The sequence below is a fragment of the Gallus gallus genome, chromosome 5, assembly GCF_016699485.2.
Source record: "Gallus gallus isolate bGalGal1 chromosome 5, bGalGal1.mat.broiler.GRCg7b, whole genome shotgun sequence".
NCBI classification, from domain to species: Eukaryota; Metazoa; Chordata; class Aves; order Galliformes; family Phasianidae; genus Gallus; species Gallus gallus.
The window spans coordinates 16,622,929-16,641,061 of NC_052536.1; the positions used below are offsets into that span (position 1 = coordinate 16,622,929).

Sequence of the window (18,133 nt, forward strand, 5' to 3'; positions counted from 1 at the left end):
TGTCATTCAGAGGCTTTCCCTTTTCATATAAACGTCTTCCTACATTCTGCAGGGCTTAACTAGCTTACCTGCTCTTTGAGCATCATTGGCTGTATGGGCTTGCCCTCCAGAGGCCATAAGGAAAATGAGATGCATAGCATAGAACTATAGCCGACCCTGTGCAGCTCTGCAGGAGCTTGGGATGCTCTGCAGCTGGCCCAGCACGCAAGAGCAGTCCCTAGGCAACCTGCACCAGAGCCACCGGATGCACTGCAGGAGTCTGGTGCCACTCAGCACAGCCCCGGGTGTGCACAGGCAGGGGGCACTGAGCAGATGATCTCAATGCAGTCCTAAGGAAATCACTTCACTGCCTACCTTTTCTAAGTCACAGCTTCAACACAAAACTGACTCCTGCCTAAAGGCAAAACTGTATCCTCAAGGCTCCTAGGAAAACAGCACTAAGAACGTAGCTTTGGCTCCATTTTTCCATGAGAAAAGCCAAACCAATTACAGGACATATTTATAAATTCTTTAAAGAGTCTGAACAGACTTTTCTAGATGAAGAAAAAGATTCTGGTTCAGAATCAGAATCAAGATCAGAAGAGCGCAGGGTTGAAAGAAAGATACTGGTGGATAGAAGCATTGGTAAATACATAACTATTGTACAGAATGGGTTATGAGGACATTCAACATGGGGGGGGGGGTGTATTCTTAAAAGTTTATGGGTAAGATCCTACAAGTGATTTGAGGAAATATGTAATGGAGCAATATCATCTCTTCAAACATCTGCACTTGCACAAAACACAGCCAGCAGTCTCAGAGCATACCAGCTACAGCACCATCCTAGCTTAGTAGGGGGAAGGAGACAAACGAGCATTGATGGACTTTATTCAACGTTTTTATTTTTGTACAAAAAGGTTTAAAATGGTAGGCAGTCCGTATGCTAAGCAAATAAAACCTGATATGTCACGCTATCCAAAAAGCCATTTGTGCTTCCTCAGTTTTTGAAGTTGCAAGCTATGCCACAAGTAGATTTGGGCCCAGGTGGGGAATTCCAAACTGCTGAGCTCGTGCGTTTGAAATACCGAGGCTTGCTCTTGCCAAAAATATCTTCCAGCTTAGGGCTTGCTATTAACCCAAAGAGTTGGTCAACATTCACTGGATGATAGTATTGGTGCAGAATGGCTTGATTAAGCTGAGACCCTATGAAAACAACCGTATCAGAGAAGCAGACTCAAACAAGTCAGAGTTCTGCTTAAGGTATCCTTTCCCTTAGAGCCCACAAGACAGTTACTCTCCATCCACACCCCCTAAAAAAACACTGCAACCTGCACAGTGAGTGCAATTAACAGTCTTCCTGCTCACCGTAAAGCTTTAAGCACCACATCCATCTCCGGGTTGCCAACAACATTTGTTTTACGTCACTTGTCACCACACTAGAAATACCCCAAACTTGCCACACCTTGGTTTACCACAGGGGGAGGGGCCGCCTCAACTGGTGAGTGAGCCCCCACCATCCTCTCACAGCCTTGAATCCAAACACGTTGGTTTAGCTTCAACACAACAGCACTCGCAAGAAAGCAGATCCAGCCCCTCTCACCCAGCAGCTGCCAACAGTGCTGAAGTCTCACACTCCTGAACTGTACTTTAAGGAAGCTGAGATCACACTGAGCAGATCTGGAGTGCTCCTGCTTCCCAGGGAAGGAATTAAAGGAGTAACCAAACGTGGCACCTACCATCAGCCCAGGCAGGGACAGGCTTCCGAGGTTCATTCTCATCATCTGTGGAATCATCGCTGTTCAGATCCATCCCGTAGTTATTGGGGGACCTGGATTCTTTTGTGCCCTTTGGAGGCGCTAAGCAGGATGTGGAGATAGATTTCTGAAACCACAGAGACGACATTTATGACAGCAGCAAACGTACCTTGCAGCCTGACAGAAGAGTTTGCTTTGCTAGGGCAGGCTTACCCAGTCTGACCCCTTGCAGGCATCTCAAAGCTCTGGCATTAGCAAGACAAACAGGCTGTACTAAGATCCCAGATTAGATCCCACAGCAATATGGTGTTAACGTATCTACGGTAGGAACCCTCACACTAACCCAAAGCCGTGAGTTAAGAGGGAGGCTTACAGTGCCCTATGTTGGGCAAGGAACATTAAAGGTAGCCAGAAACAAGAACGGACAGCAGACTTTCTAGAGCAGATTCTTCATATACACATTTATTTTTTTTGTTTTGGTTTGGTTTTTCTTTGGCAGATCTGTTTTGAAACTACGTCTTGATGAAAGCCGAGCCCAGAACTGTGGACCACAGCAGGAACTGCAAACTGCAGAACTCAAACATCTGCTTGCTCAACCTGCAGCTTTCTAGCTGTGGAGAACCGCCTGCCAGCATCTGGTGAGGACAGAGCTAAGGCTCCAAAGCTTTCACTTCAAAGCTGCAGGTCAGAACAGCACAAGACAAAGCCTGGAGGAACACGCTGCCTTTGTGGTGAAGAGCAGGGAATGACTAGAAGACCTGACAGTTGCATGTAGCCCAGAAGTGCCTAAGAGGTACTGACCAGAGGACAAGCCAGGAAAGGCATCATTATGGAGATATCGCCACAAACTATGGGCATACCTCTCTGCAGTGCCTGTGTACTGGTGAGCACAGTGATGTGCTGCAGTTGCAGGGCTGTGGTTCTGTTACGATCACAGAGGGGTGGTGCAAAGAAGGTGGAACCAAGTACTGTTTTTTGGTGCCCAGCAATAGTGCAAGAGGCAATAGGAGCAGCCTAAACTGCATTTCAGGAGGTTCTGTGTGAACACCAGGAAGTCCTTCTTCACTGTGGTTGTCCAGAGAAGACAACTTTCTTGGAGATAAGGAAAGCCTGTCTGAAAACAGTCCAGCGTAAGTTGCTTTACATGATCCTGCTTGAGCAGAGGTGTTGGACCAGCTACCTCCAGAGGACCCTTCATCTTCACTATTCTTTTTGCAGTGTTCTTTGCATTTAATCCAAGTACAGGAATAAGGGAATACAGATGTGCTTATTTACTCTGTATAAGCACAAAAGCAGTCACTGCACCCTGTGACTTGTAAGCCTCTTCTGTTTTCTTTTCCCCCCCAGAAAAGCAGTGCAAAAACGTAGCACCATCAGTAAGCACTTGGCTTTGCAAACAGTGCTCTATCACTCAAACCTGCTCACGTGTTTGATGGTAGATCTGATTTTCACCCTCTGCAACTCTGACAAACAAAGGATAAAGAAGTCAGCCACGGGACATCAGACAGAAAGGGGCATTTACAGCCAAAAGGGGCACTGAGGGCTGACCGACTCTTTTAGCAGCTTTTTCTCCACCCCTCCAGACTTCAGGAGTAAACAGTTCAAGTCCAAACAAGCTTCTGGAGATTTAAGCAGCTCAATAGACTTCACAGGCAAGCCTGAATCAGTGTTGCTACCGTGTAGCCAAAGGCTCTGCAAGCGAAACTGACACCTCATGGTGTGCTGCCATCCCGTGGTCATTTCCAACAGCTTTACAAGAAGAAAACGATTGCTTTTCGTTCACGTTCTCCTGTGCTGAGCTTTCAGCCAAGTACCAGAGAAGAAAAAGCTTCTCCATCCTCACTCTACACAAACTCCACTTAAACCCCAACAGTCTCTTTAGAGGATTTCACCTCCCAGTCACTTTCTTCATCTCAGCCAAATAATAAATCGGCAGATTAACAACAATGCATTGGAGCAAATCAGATCCCACAGATCCATTTTGAGGGCTCCACTGGAAATAAAGCTCACCTTCACAGTTTTGCTCAGCCACGTGCTGGAGGCAGCACTAAAACATTCTGGTTGCTCAGTTTTCTTCTCTTCTGCCAGCTGCTGCCGGGGCTCCTGCAGACCATCTTCCTTCTGTCAAGGCATAAGAATTAAGTTATTCATTAATGTTCACCCAAGCAAAACAACCAGGCTATCTCTGGAATTTATTTTCGGCAGAAATTCTCTACTCCTTTGTCTTCAGCGGGGCGAGGGGGAAGAAATTAAGAATCACACAGATAAAGTGACAGCTGTCTTGGCTCAGATTCAGATCAGTGAAGTCTCTGGAGCCCACACTCTTAATGCTTGCAGCAAGTTATTAGAGGTCACTGCAGTGGATCCTGGTTGCTTGGCTCTCTTCTCCTGCCCAAGCAGCTGGTGCAGCTGTTTTGGGCCTTCTTCCTAATGAAGAGGAAAGCGTTGCAGTACTTCAGCTCCATTTCAACCCAAACCATTTGATGCAGGCATTTCATCTGTCACTCTCCTCAACGGGGAAGAAGCAAACAAGGGGAAGAGCTGTAGCCACTCTGAATCAGATTCAGCTTCTCTCTTACTCGGAGAAGCTTTGCTATGCCTTACTCCAGCCCAGTTGCTGATTATACATAAGGAATTCAAACTCTCATTCAATTTATATAGCAAACATAGGAGTCCCATGGCTAACAGCTTCTCAACTAAGAGCAGTCAGAACAAAAGAATTTATCCTCACGAGTAGTACCATTTGGGACTTTGATTATGTTTTAAACTAGTGCAGAAGGCAGATGAGTGTGGCATTATTTAAAGGGGAAAGAAAATATTACTATGATATTTTGCAACAAGCAGCTTTGACCAAGTAATAGCTAACCTTGAAACATCAAGAAGTAACAAAGGACTTGGAAAGCAAGTCCCATCTTAAAAAATAATGAAGTCTGCATTTTCTATGCCTTACTGCTTTGCAGCAGAATTTGTTGCAAGCCACTGCAACTCCTCACCTTTGTGTTTTTATCAGTAAACACCATGGACTCAATCTGTGAATGGAGGGCCTTCTCTTTCCCCCACTGTTTGAGATCCCTGGGAAACAAAATTATAGTTTAATTACACAGAAAAGCATGTTTCCACCCCTCCCTACTAGCTTTCTTATAGGCTCTTGCTTTAGCACCCCAAACCTTTGGAATCACCTAACACTCACGTCAGATTCCCAATTGCAGCAATACTGTTTATATTTATTGCTGCACCATGCTTGTTGCTAAGTCCCCCCTCTCCAGAATAGAAACAGGCTAATACCTCTCCTTCACTTGTTCCACCTGTCGCTGCTCTACAAGGTCTTTCAGTTCCAGAACTTTTCCTTTTTCTTCCCCTTCAGCTTCTCTCCTTTTCTGCAGCAGTTCTTGCTGCTCAAGTTTATCTTCCTCCTGAAGAAGAGCAAACAAATCCGTAACCCTCCAATTCAAGCTGGAAGAGATGGGGTGGATATGAAATGAGTGCTTTGGGACAAATCATGCTCATTACATCCCATTCTTATCTTTCACAGCCTGCCCATCACCAGTTGGGCAGTATCTGTCTCCACAATTTCCCTGGTGCTCAAGTCCAGCATTAACTGTAAACATAAACCTTGCAGCAGATAGTTCAATTTCCCTGAATCCCCATGGCTCCTGGCAGTAACTGCTCCCTGTGCCACCAGGCAGACCAGTGCATGGGTTCCTTTCCTTTCCTACGTGCAGGAGGGATCTGGGAGTTGTTCTTACCAACTTCAATATTTTCTGCTTCCGCACATCACTTTCCCAGGGTTTCTTTGATAGCTTTTTCTTGCTCCGTTCCTCAGACACCTTTTCTTCCCTCACTTGTGAGAGACGCACCTGAAAAAGCCCCATGCATCTGCTCCACTGCCCCTCAGGACACACAGCCTTTACCAAACGGAGGATGGGGAGAGCTTCTTAAGTCTGAAGACTGGCATTCAGGTTCTGAGAAGACTGAGAACCCAGCACCAAGCATACGTGCACTGTATTTAGCACCAACCTTGTGCAAGTCCATCACTTACTACAGGTCATGTGAAGAGACACCCACCACCTGGAGTGCTGGAAGAAAAGAGCACAGAAGCCATTACAGACACACAAAATGCAAGCTTTCACCCTGTGTGTGATTCACTGCAGAACAAGGGCATCTAGCACCTTGGTTGTGTCTTGTTTCAAAATGCTACTGTCAGCTGAGCTACAGTATGAATTGGGGACCTGAAACCTGAGTGCCCAGATACTGTGCTTTTGCCTGAGCTGTCCCAGCCAATGCATTAGCATGCGCACAGGAGCAGGCTAGCCAAGGGTGCATGTACTTTTGGCTGCTGAGGTTTTGGGACAGGCTGAAGGAAGCATGATTCCTTCTTTTTCTAGGTCTGAGCTTTTCCAAAAGTCAGCCTAGTCCACTCCTTAAAGTGAGCAACCATATATTTTCCTGGAGCTCTATCCAGGTCAACTTAGCACAGCCTCCCTCATTCCTGAAGAACGTGCACTGTTGTACAAAAGCAGCAGCAGCCTGCACATAGCCATCAGTGGCTGATCCTGGCATACTTGTTTTTTACCTGTCCTTAAAAAAAAAAAGGAAGGAGACAAAGCCTTAAAAGCAGACAATATGAAACACATACAGCTGCTGCTGCCACATCTAGTAATCACGAGCATTCCTTGCTCACTTGGTAGCTATTCCTTCCTGCCATGCTTCTGCAACCACTGTGGCTTCACTGCCTGTAATGCTGTGCAAACAACTGGATGACCTGACCTGCAGGGCCTGCTCACAGGACAGTCAACGGATGCTGCCACATTCCTTGAACACAGAGCACTACAGATGCTGCATGTCAGAACAGGAGTGTTTAGAATCACTGCAGAGGTATGGAGAACAAAAGCCTCTCCTTGTTAGACAGAGAATTTCAAAAGTCTATTTTAGATGCAGACTTTCCCACCACCTGATTAGTCACCATGAGCAGCAACCCTGTGCTGCACACATCATGCCAGTGGCCTGTTTGCACCCGCTTGGTCTCACAGCTCACTGTGATAATTTCATTATTCTGAATGGCTCCAGGCTTAGTCATGCTTCTTACCTTTTCATCGCTCTGTAAAATCTTCTGTTCCATCCGCTTTTTCTTCTCCTCTTCCATTTGTTCCACACGCTCTCGAGCCTGCAGTGCTTTCCTCAGTCGCTCTTCCCTCTTCCTGAGGAATGTGTGTACAAGAGGGGCCTGTTAGCTTTGTTTGCTCTAACACAGAGGATGACAGGGGAACAAGGATTTGCCTTGGTAACTTGAGTTTGCGGCTCATTTTCTAGCACAGCAGCCTGCCATGGATCATGGGAAAACAATTATTTTTGCTTGAATTGCTTTGGCTGAGCTTAACCTCAGCTCATATGTGAATTAAGCCCACCAGAAATCAGCAGGTGCTTTGCACTGATGCAGTTATTACTGCAGCAAGCCATGAGCAGCACTGCTCGAGGTGCCCAGGGATCATCATCTACTAAACGTTCCTTCTGGGTGGGATGTACAAAGCATGGTACAGCAACACTGCCTGCCTGGCAGAAAGACTTCAAGGCAATTCTGCACTGAACCAGGGAAGGAGGAGGATGTAAGGGACTCAACTCACTGCTTCATTTCCGCCTGCCGCCGTCTCTTTTCCTCCTCCACTTTCTTTTTCCTTTGTTCCTCAGCCTCCTGCTTCTTCCTGAGGCTTTCCAACCTCTGCCTCTCCTTCTCCTGAAGGGAGATGAGTTCAGACTGTACCAATTGCCGGGGCCTGTTTCTGCCCTCAGACTGCTTGTGCACTAGGAGCTAGAGGCTAAGCAGCCTGCTAAACAAAGAAGTCCCTATCACAGTCATGTTCACCCACACACAGGGATGGGAAGTGAATAGTAGGTAAGGAACAACGCAGATCTGGCAGCAGCACTTATTCAACTACACCACCTTCTCAGAGCAGAAGAGTCATGGGGATGGCAGGGAAACACTCAAGTCTTTCAGCTGTTCAGAATACATTTCAGGTAAGGGAAGTTACCCAGCACTCTGCAGCTGCAGGTGGCCACTTGTAGCAAACACTTCTTGCCCAGGCCAATGCTACCTATGTCAGCAAGTGAGAGAAGTGGGGAGACAGTACAGAGTGCAAGTAGCCATGCTTAGAGGCCAAAAGGTTTCCTAGTAGTTCCCAGCTCCAGCAGAAGACACCTGCAAAGGAGATCCTGCCACCTCACCACTGCCATGGCCAGTTTACATTTTTGGATAGAACAGAAGAGCTGTGTGGATGCCAGTGCAAGAGGAAAGAGCTGTGAGTGTTGTGAGACAAGAAGCACAGCCATTATAGTCTTCCAACCCCACAGTTGAGTGTGTCATTACTTACAACAAAGTCCCCCTGTAGAGAAAAGACACACAATGAATGTTTGTAAGAAATACCAGAACCCTGCACCTCCCCTGTTAGCTGCAGCTCCTTTCAAGTACATGCTAGGAAACCCACTGCATGACCCCACAGTCTGTCTTTCAGCCCCAAAACAGCCAATTATGTGACACAAAGGCAAATTCCCATTGCGAGAAGAGAAGCATCCCATTTTACCACAGTTAAACAGTTCCAGAACATAAAGTGTTTCTGCTGACTATCGACAAAGCAGTGAGATTTCTCTTCATCTGAGGAAAGATTGATGACTGGTACTAAAAACAAAACAACCCTGGCTAGTAACAGTGCTTGTGGTCTTGCCTTGCTTGATCTGTCCAATCAGTTACCCTCCCCTGGGGAGGCTGAGGTAGAATCATGACGACAGTTTGCTGTTATGACCTACACTGATCCATGATAGCCAACTGAACCAGGAATACATTTATGCTTTTCTAAACAGCCATCCTGCCACTCCCCCAGACTTGATCCTCTCCTCCATCTTTGTGAGGGGAAGTGGGATTCTGATGCACCTTGACATCAGGTCGGGTGGGAGTATTGCGTTTGATGAAATTCTTTATGACACCCCCATGTCCTGTGGACCCAGAGGTTGTGAGCAGCTGGTTTCTCTGCACAGCCTGAAGGAAGTTTTTCAATGGTCTAACAACCTAAGAGAAAAAGATAGAAGGAAGTTACCACTGGCTAGGGAGGGGGAGGCAAAGAGGGGCCATAGCAAAGACTCACCTTGCTAGCCGGAGAAGCAGTAGGTGGAGTCTGGTTTGCAGAATTCGTGTGCTTGTCATCCAAAGGGGATCGGGCACCACCTCCTGGATGCTGCCCATTCCAGATAACACCCATTGCTTGCTTATAGCTTCTTGTCCTGTTGGCATTAGCAAGAGGTACACAAAGTCCCCATTAAGCTCCTCAAGTTTTAACAGGAACATTTACTTACTGTTTCACAGATCCCTCTGCCTACTCACTACCACCAAAGCAGTTGGGCCTCTTAGGAGTCAGTTAACTATGGAGCAGGAGCACCATCTTGTCATTAATTATGGACAGGAGAGGCACATGACAGCTTGGTAAGGGAACACCCAAATTTCAGAGCAGTGATATACAACATCACTCCCACTCTCTCATTCCTCACTTTAATTCCCATCAAGCAAGCAAATGTATATCATATCTGGTATCAACAACAAAAGATAGACACAATCCACATGTGTTAGCAACTAGCCATTCCAGCCCACCTCACTGGCAGGGCTTTGTTTTCTTTATAAACACTTTGGACAATCACAGAAACGTGACCCATGTCAGAAATCCCCTAATGTGCACCCACTAATTTCAGTGGGAAACAGGGAGACCACCTCACTGCACAGTTGGGGCCCAATCCAGCAGCAGTTCCAAGGGAGGCTGCAGATTCTGACCCATCACACATAGTTAAGCACCCACGTGAGAACAGAGGTTACTGCTGCTCTCCCTTCCCACCCATCGCCCACAGCAAATCCACCCCAGCAAAACATTAACGGGACAGACTAAGGACAAAGCTAAAAGCAGTTCAAATCTCACATGAAACATCAGTAATATAAGCAGTGAGAAAATAAGTCAGGTATTCCAGACACTTGCACAAGATAAAAATAAATAGGTCGGTCACCTGCTTGTGTTGCTGTCTGAAACTACTCCCAGACCACCCCTTTATGAGCCACTCAGAGTCGCATCTAAGCTGTGAGGTAACAGTGCTGTTTTAGTAATCTTTGCTGGTTTGTGCATGAATTAATCCACCTGGGATCCACGTCTGGCTTGGGGAGCAAACGAGGCCAAAGAAATCACACAGAACTCCCACAACATAAAATTTCAAGACTCCTCTGGGGAAGGGACAGGAAGTGAAATACCCTAAGCTTTCTAAGTAGATTATTTAAGAAGGCCAAGCCTAACTCCTGCCAGACCATGGGCTCATTCCTCCCTTGCAACTGTCTCATACCATATGCGTGAAGGATTCTCTTGGGACTTGGCACAGTGGGCTTGTTCTTGGTTCTTGTTCTGGGCTTCACCATTCGGATTTACACAGCTTCCTGTGAAGAAACCTGTAGTCAACACCACATTCAAGGCATTCTGCAGGGCTCTTACTCCAGTTCAAAGCCCCATGGCATGTAACCAAACTGCAAAAGCAGAAGCCTACATGGCTACCTTGAATACCAGGGCTGCACACAAACAGCAGAGCATGCATCTTGTACAGAGCTGTCTGAATAGGCACAACCTGTCTCACCAGAAAGACTGCAGGTACTCTTAATTCTATTCCAGTTATAGCTGCTGTGGGATCCTACAGATCCCACGGAAGACAGTCTGAATATCTCAATCTCCTTGCTTCGAGGCACAGTAAATAAGTAAGATGCTTAAATCCTCACTGAATGCAAGCCTAAAGAGGACAAGGTTGTCAAGGTACTTTAGCACTGTATTATACATAGAAGAGTACAAATCTGAGTGTTCTTGTCTCAAGTGTTCCCACTTATTCATTACGAAGACTGAAGTTTGACTAAATCATGTTTGTCTCAAGGCTTGGATACAAACCTTCACGAGGATTTATAAGATGTCCTTGCTTACCTAACTGCAAGTATCTCACCCCCTCAGGAGACCACAGGTTTACCTGAAAAACTACCTTGACTGGTCAAGAGTAGTTTTGTTTCAGCACAAGCCCCAGATTTCCCACAAACCCTCATGTAGAGTCCTTAGTCAATGTGCCTCTGTGCCCTCACACAAGAAATACAAGACTAGTTCAACATTACCTTCATTATTCCCTGTCTGCTGCTCAGGAGACAAGTGCTGTACAGGAGTGCTGGCAGCTTTTTCACTTTTGCTTGAAGTGAGCAAGTTTTCAGGAGCCTAAAGGAAAGGGAACCAAACATTAGCTTAGCACAGTTCTCCCTGAGGAACGAGACTGCAACAAACCTTCAATCCTGAAAAAAAGAATTAAACAAAACCAAGCCAGTCACTCCCAACTGCAGGCCTACTGCTAGCCTAGGGACTCTTCCTCCCAACCAGAGTTGGGTTAGACAGATACATGCTGATTCACTTCAGTAACACAGGGCTCCTTGCTCATGAAACTCCCACTGAGGCTGGTAAGATGACTATTGTCCAGCATTTTCTCATCAACAGTAGGACACTTTGATTTGACTTCAGGTCAAATAAAGTGCCTTGGGAACAAGGAACAGCTTCTATACACTTTGAAGACAAGTTGCAAGTACAGATATTCCATTCTTGAAATAAATACATCTCTTTAAAGTATCTAAGATTACAGTATAATTATACACTTTAAATACCATTGTAGTATATTCTCAGGAGTATAAACAAGTCACTGAAGCACAGCATGCAGGCTGCCTGCACACACAAGGACATGTCCTTCCCTACCCGCTAAGCTACCACCACCTACAGCAGAACCAGCTGTCCACTTGTCCTTCTGCAGCTTCCCAACGGCACCAATGAACTGTTTGGAGGCAGAGCCAGCCCCTCTCTCTGCTGGGCTAATTTTCAGATAAGCTGGTTTACAGTACAATCACACAAGGTATTTTTGCCAGTCCAAAGCATAGGTTGGGTTTCCTTGTCTTGCTAGCACTGAAGACTTTTGTGAGCTTGTTGCTTACACAGCCTCTCTGGCAAAATAAAGCACATTAACTTGAACTGCCCTTCTGAATCCTGTACTTCAAATCAGCCAGGCAACAAAGACTTGCTAAGAATATACACAGTCAATCACCATGCCCAGATGACAGGCAAAAGCTTGCAGGCTCCTGGGAATCTGTCCAACAACCTCTGAAAGCTCCATCTTAAAAAGGCCTTGCAAGGCACAAAAAGGCCACCATCCACCAGGAGCCTGTGGCCAACAGGCATAACAAGCTGCCCAAGCATTAGAAAGGCTGTACTGTCCGACTCAGCAATGCTTTTGCTAAGCTTGAAATGATGTGACAGAATCAACCGTGGGCTGCACTCCTTACATCCAGTCATAATGCTTCCAACTGCTCAGCAGAAGATCGGTAGGTCATCCATTAGAACTCACCTTTTCATTTGGGGTGTTCAATTCCAGTCCAGTTCTGCAAAGAGAAAGCATCTTGATTATTTCAGTTCTCTGAAATAGAAGAAATACTGCTTTGTCCTTGGTGCACCTCTACCAGGGCAGCATTCAGAAAGGTGTATTATAGGGAATGCAAATACAATGGAGCTAGCATATGGTACCCAAGGAGAACATAGGTGTTTTCCTTGTGTTTTGAAGCATTAAGTATGTCCAGATAATGGCAGGAACCTGTTTCAGCCAGGCCACACAGAGATGGAGATGTAAATTCCTCTGATGGACTATTCAATTACATTGATGAATAACACACTAATGAGCTTTGTTCTCCCCTTTTCCTGTAGTACTTCCATGCAGTAGGTAAACAAAGTCCTACACACCTCAGGCAGAGAACATCTTACCTGTTCACCTTTCAAGTCAGACAAGCTGACAAACCTCCAGCATCCCCAGGCTGGTTAAAGCCAATAGCTGCAGGACATAATTCACATGATGGCAGACAGAGCCATCGCTAGCAGGCTCTCAGGGCTTGTGGCATAGAGGTGGATCCTGCATTAATGCAGTGATCAACCTCACCGTCAGTATGAAAAACCTTCTGAAAAGGATGGGCTGTGTCTGAACAACAGAAGCTTGGAAATATCAACAAACTCCAGGTGATGACATCACCCAGAACAGTCAATTACAAAACCACAGTCCTACAATACTGAAGCAACCCCTACAGCTTCTGTATTTTTTTGCAGCTTTTTTGTGGTTTCTTCCTGCCTGCTAAAATAGTAGCCTCACCTCAAGTTATTGGTCACATCTTCTTCCACAAAAACCTCTAAGGAGCTTTGACCTGGAGGGGAAAGAAAAAAAAAATAGCATAACAAAAGCCATCTTGGGGATTTCAGTGCTTCCCAACAGTGGCAATGCGTGAGTGGTAGAGCTCAGGTCTCTGTGCAGACTTCTCCCAGGGAACACGCTGATTGCTCATCTCAACTTTCCACATGAGCACTACCACCTCCCTCAAGTGTCACTGACAAACTGGTGTAGGCTGGGAAGGCAGAGAACTGAAGCAGCAGCTCCTCTGTCTGCAGACTGCTCCAGCTGCACAAACACACTCATGCCTGTGTCACAGAGATATCATTTCCCAGTCAATTGACTACGGTTTCTGCCTCCCTGCACAATTTTATGCAGAGATTTGGTCGATTTGGGCTGATTCTATTTCCCCCCCTTCCCCAACATCACTTAGATGAAAGTGTTTTAACAAATGCCTAGATACAGTGTGACTCAAAGCTGACAAAACTAAATACCAAAGGCATTAGCACTTTATTAGAAGCCAATCTGGTTTCAGAAGCAATGATTTTTAGAAAGCCCAGATCTGAAAGCCTTCTAGCCTTCTCAGGAGCAGCAAGAGCAAGGGATGTGAAAGATTTGGTGCTGGACTTTTGAATCTCGTTTCCTCGGGTGACTGTGCTATTTAGTTCTTTGTCCATGAATTTTATCTTCACCCAAAAAGCATTTGATTTCCTCTGCCAATTTCAGAGAGCAGACACATTCATTGTCTTCCAGTTCCTCAAAAGAATCCACAGAAGGCACTCATACTAAAAGACCCTCTGCAGGAAATGCAATAGCCTCAGGGCAATAAGCTACCAAACCACACTCGTACCTAGAACCAGCAGGGGTGCATTTTCCTTTATACTCTGCATTTATTTGCTTTTTAAAATTCATCTGCAACTTTTGTGACCCATTTTCCAATACCTGTGCCCCAGCTTATACTCCTTCCACAGCAAAACAGAGCCTGAGGCTCACCCTGGCAGCAGATGAGAACCCGAAGATTGCACCCTAAATGGATAGAAGCCACAAAACCTACTGCTGGGGAAACTAGGAGGAACTGCAGCTAATATGGATGAGCAGCTCTATAGCATAGCTGAGAAGCTGACTTAGCCAACAGAACGCACTCAATTAACAGAAAACTTACAGCTCACTCTGCTGGAGGCAGAGGAGGATTCTTGTGCCGCTGCCTTCTTTGCAATGGCCCTGCTGATAGATCTCCGGATCATGCTCTCTCTTTTGCTGGCCAGAGAATATTTTTCTGCCAAGGAAGTCTTATGGCTTTTGTGAGTGCCACCTACATAGCTTCGGCGTCCAGAACGTCGTGTTTTGGATATCACCGTGGTCATTTCGTCGTTGGAGTCCTGGAAAAGCACCTTCTCTAGGCTTTGAGACGACAGATCTCCATGGAGCATGGCATGATCTCTATTTCTGGTAGCCTTGGGAGTGGAGGTACTTGATTTTTGTTTGGTGGCCTCTTCTTCCTCTCCTGCTGTCTGGTCATCAGGGACTGCGCTGACAGCAGGCACCTCGTGCAGTTCATTCATTGCACCCTCCTTGGACACCTGCTCTGCTGGAACAGCCTCACAGGCTGCATCACCACAATCAGCACTGCCTTGCTGTGGAGGTAACTCAGTCTGAGGACAGTCACTGCAATCCACTTTCACCATGGGACTTTGTGCTTCTGCTGGCAATTTCTCAAGCAGTGCTGGAAGCTCCATTTTAGTGTTGGCCTGAGACCTCACCTCTTCCTCCTGACAGCCAAGGTTCTGGGGTTGCTCTTTGCTGCAGCGTCTTTGGGAACTTGGCCTGGAAGACGCTAGCTTGGTGCTGCTTCTCCTTCTGGACAACCTTAAATGAAAACAACTTCAAATGAAACAATGCAGGAATCTCCCACTCCTCAGCTGTCTGCGTCTTGTTTTGAAACAAGTTTTACATTGAACCTACAGCCTTCCTCCCCACATCCACTTCCCCTTACAACACACCTTTTATCATCGGCTAAATGCAGGAGAAAAAGAAACCTTGACAGCTCTGGCAGATCTAGCCAGGCATACTACATTTACTCGCAACTAAAGGCTGCATCGTAAAAACACCAACTGCAGTGGCTGAGGTACCAGGACACTTGCAGTTCTTTGTGGATATTAACCCACTGCCCCACCTGGAGCTGATGTCAGGGGATAGCAAAGTCATACTGATACAACCCACTCCACTCTGTTTGCCCCAGGTGAAGCACAGACACCCACACAGGAAGGAATTTTGGATTAAGTTTCCCTAGCAAGCTAGGACAAACTATGCAGTGGTTTGGGGAAGCTCCACAGCAAATTCAGCTTTGAAATGCTCTGCATTAGCTAATATAACAAGAGATAATGGAGCCATGTACTTGATCAGCAAGTTGAGGAGATTAGCTGGGCAAAACCAGAAGATGACCTCTGTGTTTCAGACATGAAACAAAGTGGAGATCCAAGGTGGAAGTGCCTAACAGCAAGAAAACAGGGCTACAAAAACCCAAGGCAGCATAAACTAGTTAAATGAGCGAGGGTTTACAGTTCCTGGTGGAAGAACACTTGCTACTGGCCTTCAAGTTGATACCCCCTGCCTTCCTTCCAGTTTTGTTCTCTTAATTACTCATTCTGACCTCTAGCAAAAAATATCACTTCCTGCTAAAGTTCACAAAAACAAGGCTATTAATTGGGAAACTCATCAACATGCTAATAAATGGTTTCTAAAATATGTACTGAGGAAACCATAGCAATGGAAACAACAGTGGCTTGACCCTGCAGGATTAATGTGCTTAACTCCAACACGAACATCCTGTTGACGATTATCCAACCTTTCAGACATTGCCACATCAGCAGATCTTTCTCAAAGCTAAGTTTAAATTAGGAAAAAAACACATGCAAGATTTGTCTTCTTTATGGGAGCAATCAAGCTGCTATCTAGCTGCTACCTGAAAACTAACAGCATGGCTTCAGAACTCTCCCTGTTTAGATTTGCAGTATTTTCTTCTCCTGCCCTCCCTCCTTCAGCACACACATGCATGAACTTCCCACGCTTCCTTACTATTCTTGCTGTTCTCTCCATCCTCCATGTCTAGTTTTTGTCAGTCTTTCAGTCCTAACGCTTCTGTGGGGTTTTTCATCACAGTTATCAAAAGGTAATGGCCTTACCACACAGTTTATTACTGTATATCCAGTTACTGGGTTAGGTCACACTAAAGCAATTACCAGCACACCTACCCTCGGATTACAGCATATGCTTCTCTGAAAAGCAGGTTATTAACCACCTTGTCCCAACCACAAGATGAAAGCAGATGCAGTTGGCCACCATGAAGGTATGATGTCAAGGAAGTTAATTAGCATCAAAGCCAAATCACTCCCCAAACAATCCCTCCTTTGCATCCATTTGCAGACAACTGTTGTCACGAAGAAAGGCATTCCTCCATTTATCCTCCTTCTTACCTTTTCTACTTAATGAGCTTTGGCTTACATCCTGGTGAATCTCTTTAGTGGTACAGGAAAGGGAAAGAAGAAAAAGAAGTTTGGCTGCTTGCCATTACTACTGCTGCTCCCATCTTCAAGCTGCAGAAACTCTCCCAGGCAGCAGCAAAGGGGCAGGCTGCGTGACAGAACAGTGGCACTGTCTACGCAGAAAGCTATTAAGAGCACAAGGTAAAAAGCACAATACAAGCTACATTTCTTCTGCAGTCTACTTGCAATGGATAAGATGCACAGTTTTAGGTTCTGTCTATTTAGGGCTAAGCTTCAAAAAAAAAACCCAACAGTAAGGGTGGTTATATACCAAATCACTTGAAACTTTTACTTGTTTCATTCCAAACCCCTCTGAGTCCTTTCTGTCTGCTAGCTTAAATAACACCAATAGACATGACACTTTTGCACATTCCTCGTAGCAGGCTACATTCTCAGATGAGTGAACACGGGTACAACCTCAGGTCGAAAGCTGTGCTGAAAAAAAGCATGAAATTGAACAAAAAGAAAACTCAAGCAAACAAGAAAGTAGAAAAAGATGTTTATTGTTTTTAAACAAACAAAAGAACACGAAGGGACAACTGACTCTACCAAATTTTCACAAGAATTTAAAGTGGTGATTGACCTTGACACACCCTTTGAAATTTAATATTTACTAAATCAAGAAGCAAGCAGCTCTTCTGAGTGCACATACGCAGAAACAGTTAAAATTTCATTTCACCGTTAAATGCCACACGCAGCAGAGCCAGACTCACCCACCTCCTCCTGGTTGGCTCATTCTCATCTTTCAGAGCTGAAGACTGCCTCTTCCTAGGCCGTCTCCTCTGGGATGGCGTTTTGGGCATCAGGCCAGGTTCAGCTCTGAAGTTGCTGCTGAAATGCAGAAAGCAGAGGCTGCATTCCACTGCTATCTGCAAGTCACGCTGCCCACCACCCAGCCGTAGCAATGTTCACCCATTAAGAGCAACAGGGGAGAAGCAATTGGGGTGTAACACCACCTGGCACTAATGCCTCAATGAAGCTGCTAAACACATTAAATCCCTCACTCAGCTGAACAGTGCACTGCCCCTAGGCTCACGCCAGGGCTGTGCTACCAGCAGCCAGGAGCACACACAGCCTTGTGCTCTCAGTGTGTGAGAGCATCCTGGGAGGCTCCCTGGAGAGCAGCCCCTACCTATCCAGCATCCTCAGGCCCTGCTCCTCCACCTCCCGCAGCCAGGCCAAGTGCTTGTGCTCAGCATCGTGAAGGAACCTGGAGAGTCTCTGCCCACACACTTCCAGCAGCCGCATGGGACCGTCGGCTGCCGCCATGACCCTGCCTGAAACACAAGAGACAAAATGCAAACCTTCGAGGATACAGAGGGTGACCAAAGCCCACTTTGTGCCTCACAGCAGGGCACAAATGAGCCCAGCCGCAGCTCTAAGGCAGACGCAAACCCAGAGGACCGCCCTACTAGCTTTCCTCTAAGCCCGCAGGTCCAGACCCCAAGATGCCAACCCACTTCGCGCTCCCCTCACCACCTCTCAGCAAGAAGCACCATACCCTCACCACTACGGCTCTGTCCCCCCCCTTTCCACTCCTGGTCCCAAATACCGTGGCTTCCACCAATCACGGTGCTTCCTCAGCGGAGCCCTCCCCACTACTGGCTGTCTCCCGCGTCCATC

At 46.3% G+C, this 18,133-nt stretch overlaps 1 protein-coding gene and 1 non-coding gene across 2 annotated transcripts; both read right to left on the bottom strand.

Annotated features, from left to right (window-relative positions):
- Positions 1 to 861: 861 nt before the first annotated feature.
- INCENPL (inner centromere protein antigens 135/155kDa-like) lies at positions 862 to 18,038 on the bottom strand. Its single transcript, XM_046942386.1, has 19 exons — positions 18,012 to 18,038; positions 17,643 to 17,787; positions 17,228 to 17,341; positions 14,131 to 14,834; positions 12,954 to 13,005; positions 12,165 to 12,198; positions 10,900 to 10,996; positions 10,098 to 10,188; positions 8,867 to 9,002; positions 8,656 to 8,790; positions 8,099 to 8,110; positions 7,355 to 7,464; positions 6,820 to 6,931; positions 5,480 to 5,590; positions 5,019 to 5,146; positions 4,727 to 4,805; positions 3,744 to 3,854; positions 1,716 to 1,860; positions 862 to 1,182 (listed from the first exon to the last, which is right to left on the bottom strand). The coding sequence occupies exons 2-19, from the start codon at positions 17,777 to 17,779 to the stop codon at positions 977 to 979; spliced, it is 2,514 nt and encodes an 837-aa protein (XP_046798342.1). The 5' UTR covers positions 17,780 to 17,787; positions 18,012 to 18,038; the 3' UTR covers positions 862 to 976.
- Positions 2,970 to 3,049, bottom strand: MIR1802 (microRNA 1802). The gene has a single exon (NR_035304.1). It is a non-coding gene; the product is annotated as a microRNA 1802 (primary transcript).
- Positions 18,039 to 18,133: the final 95 nt, after the last annotated feature.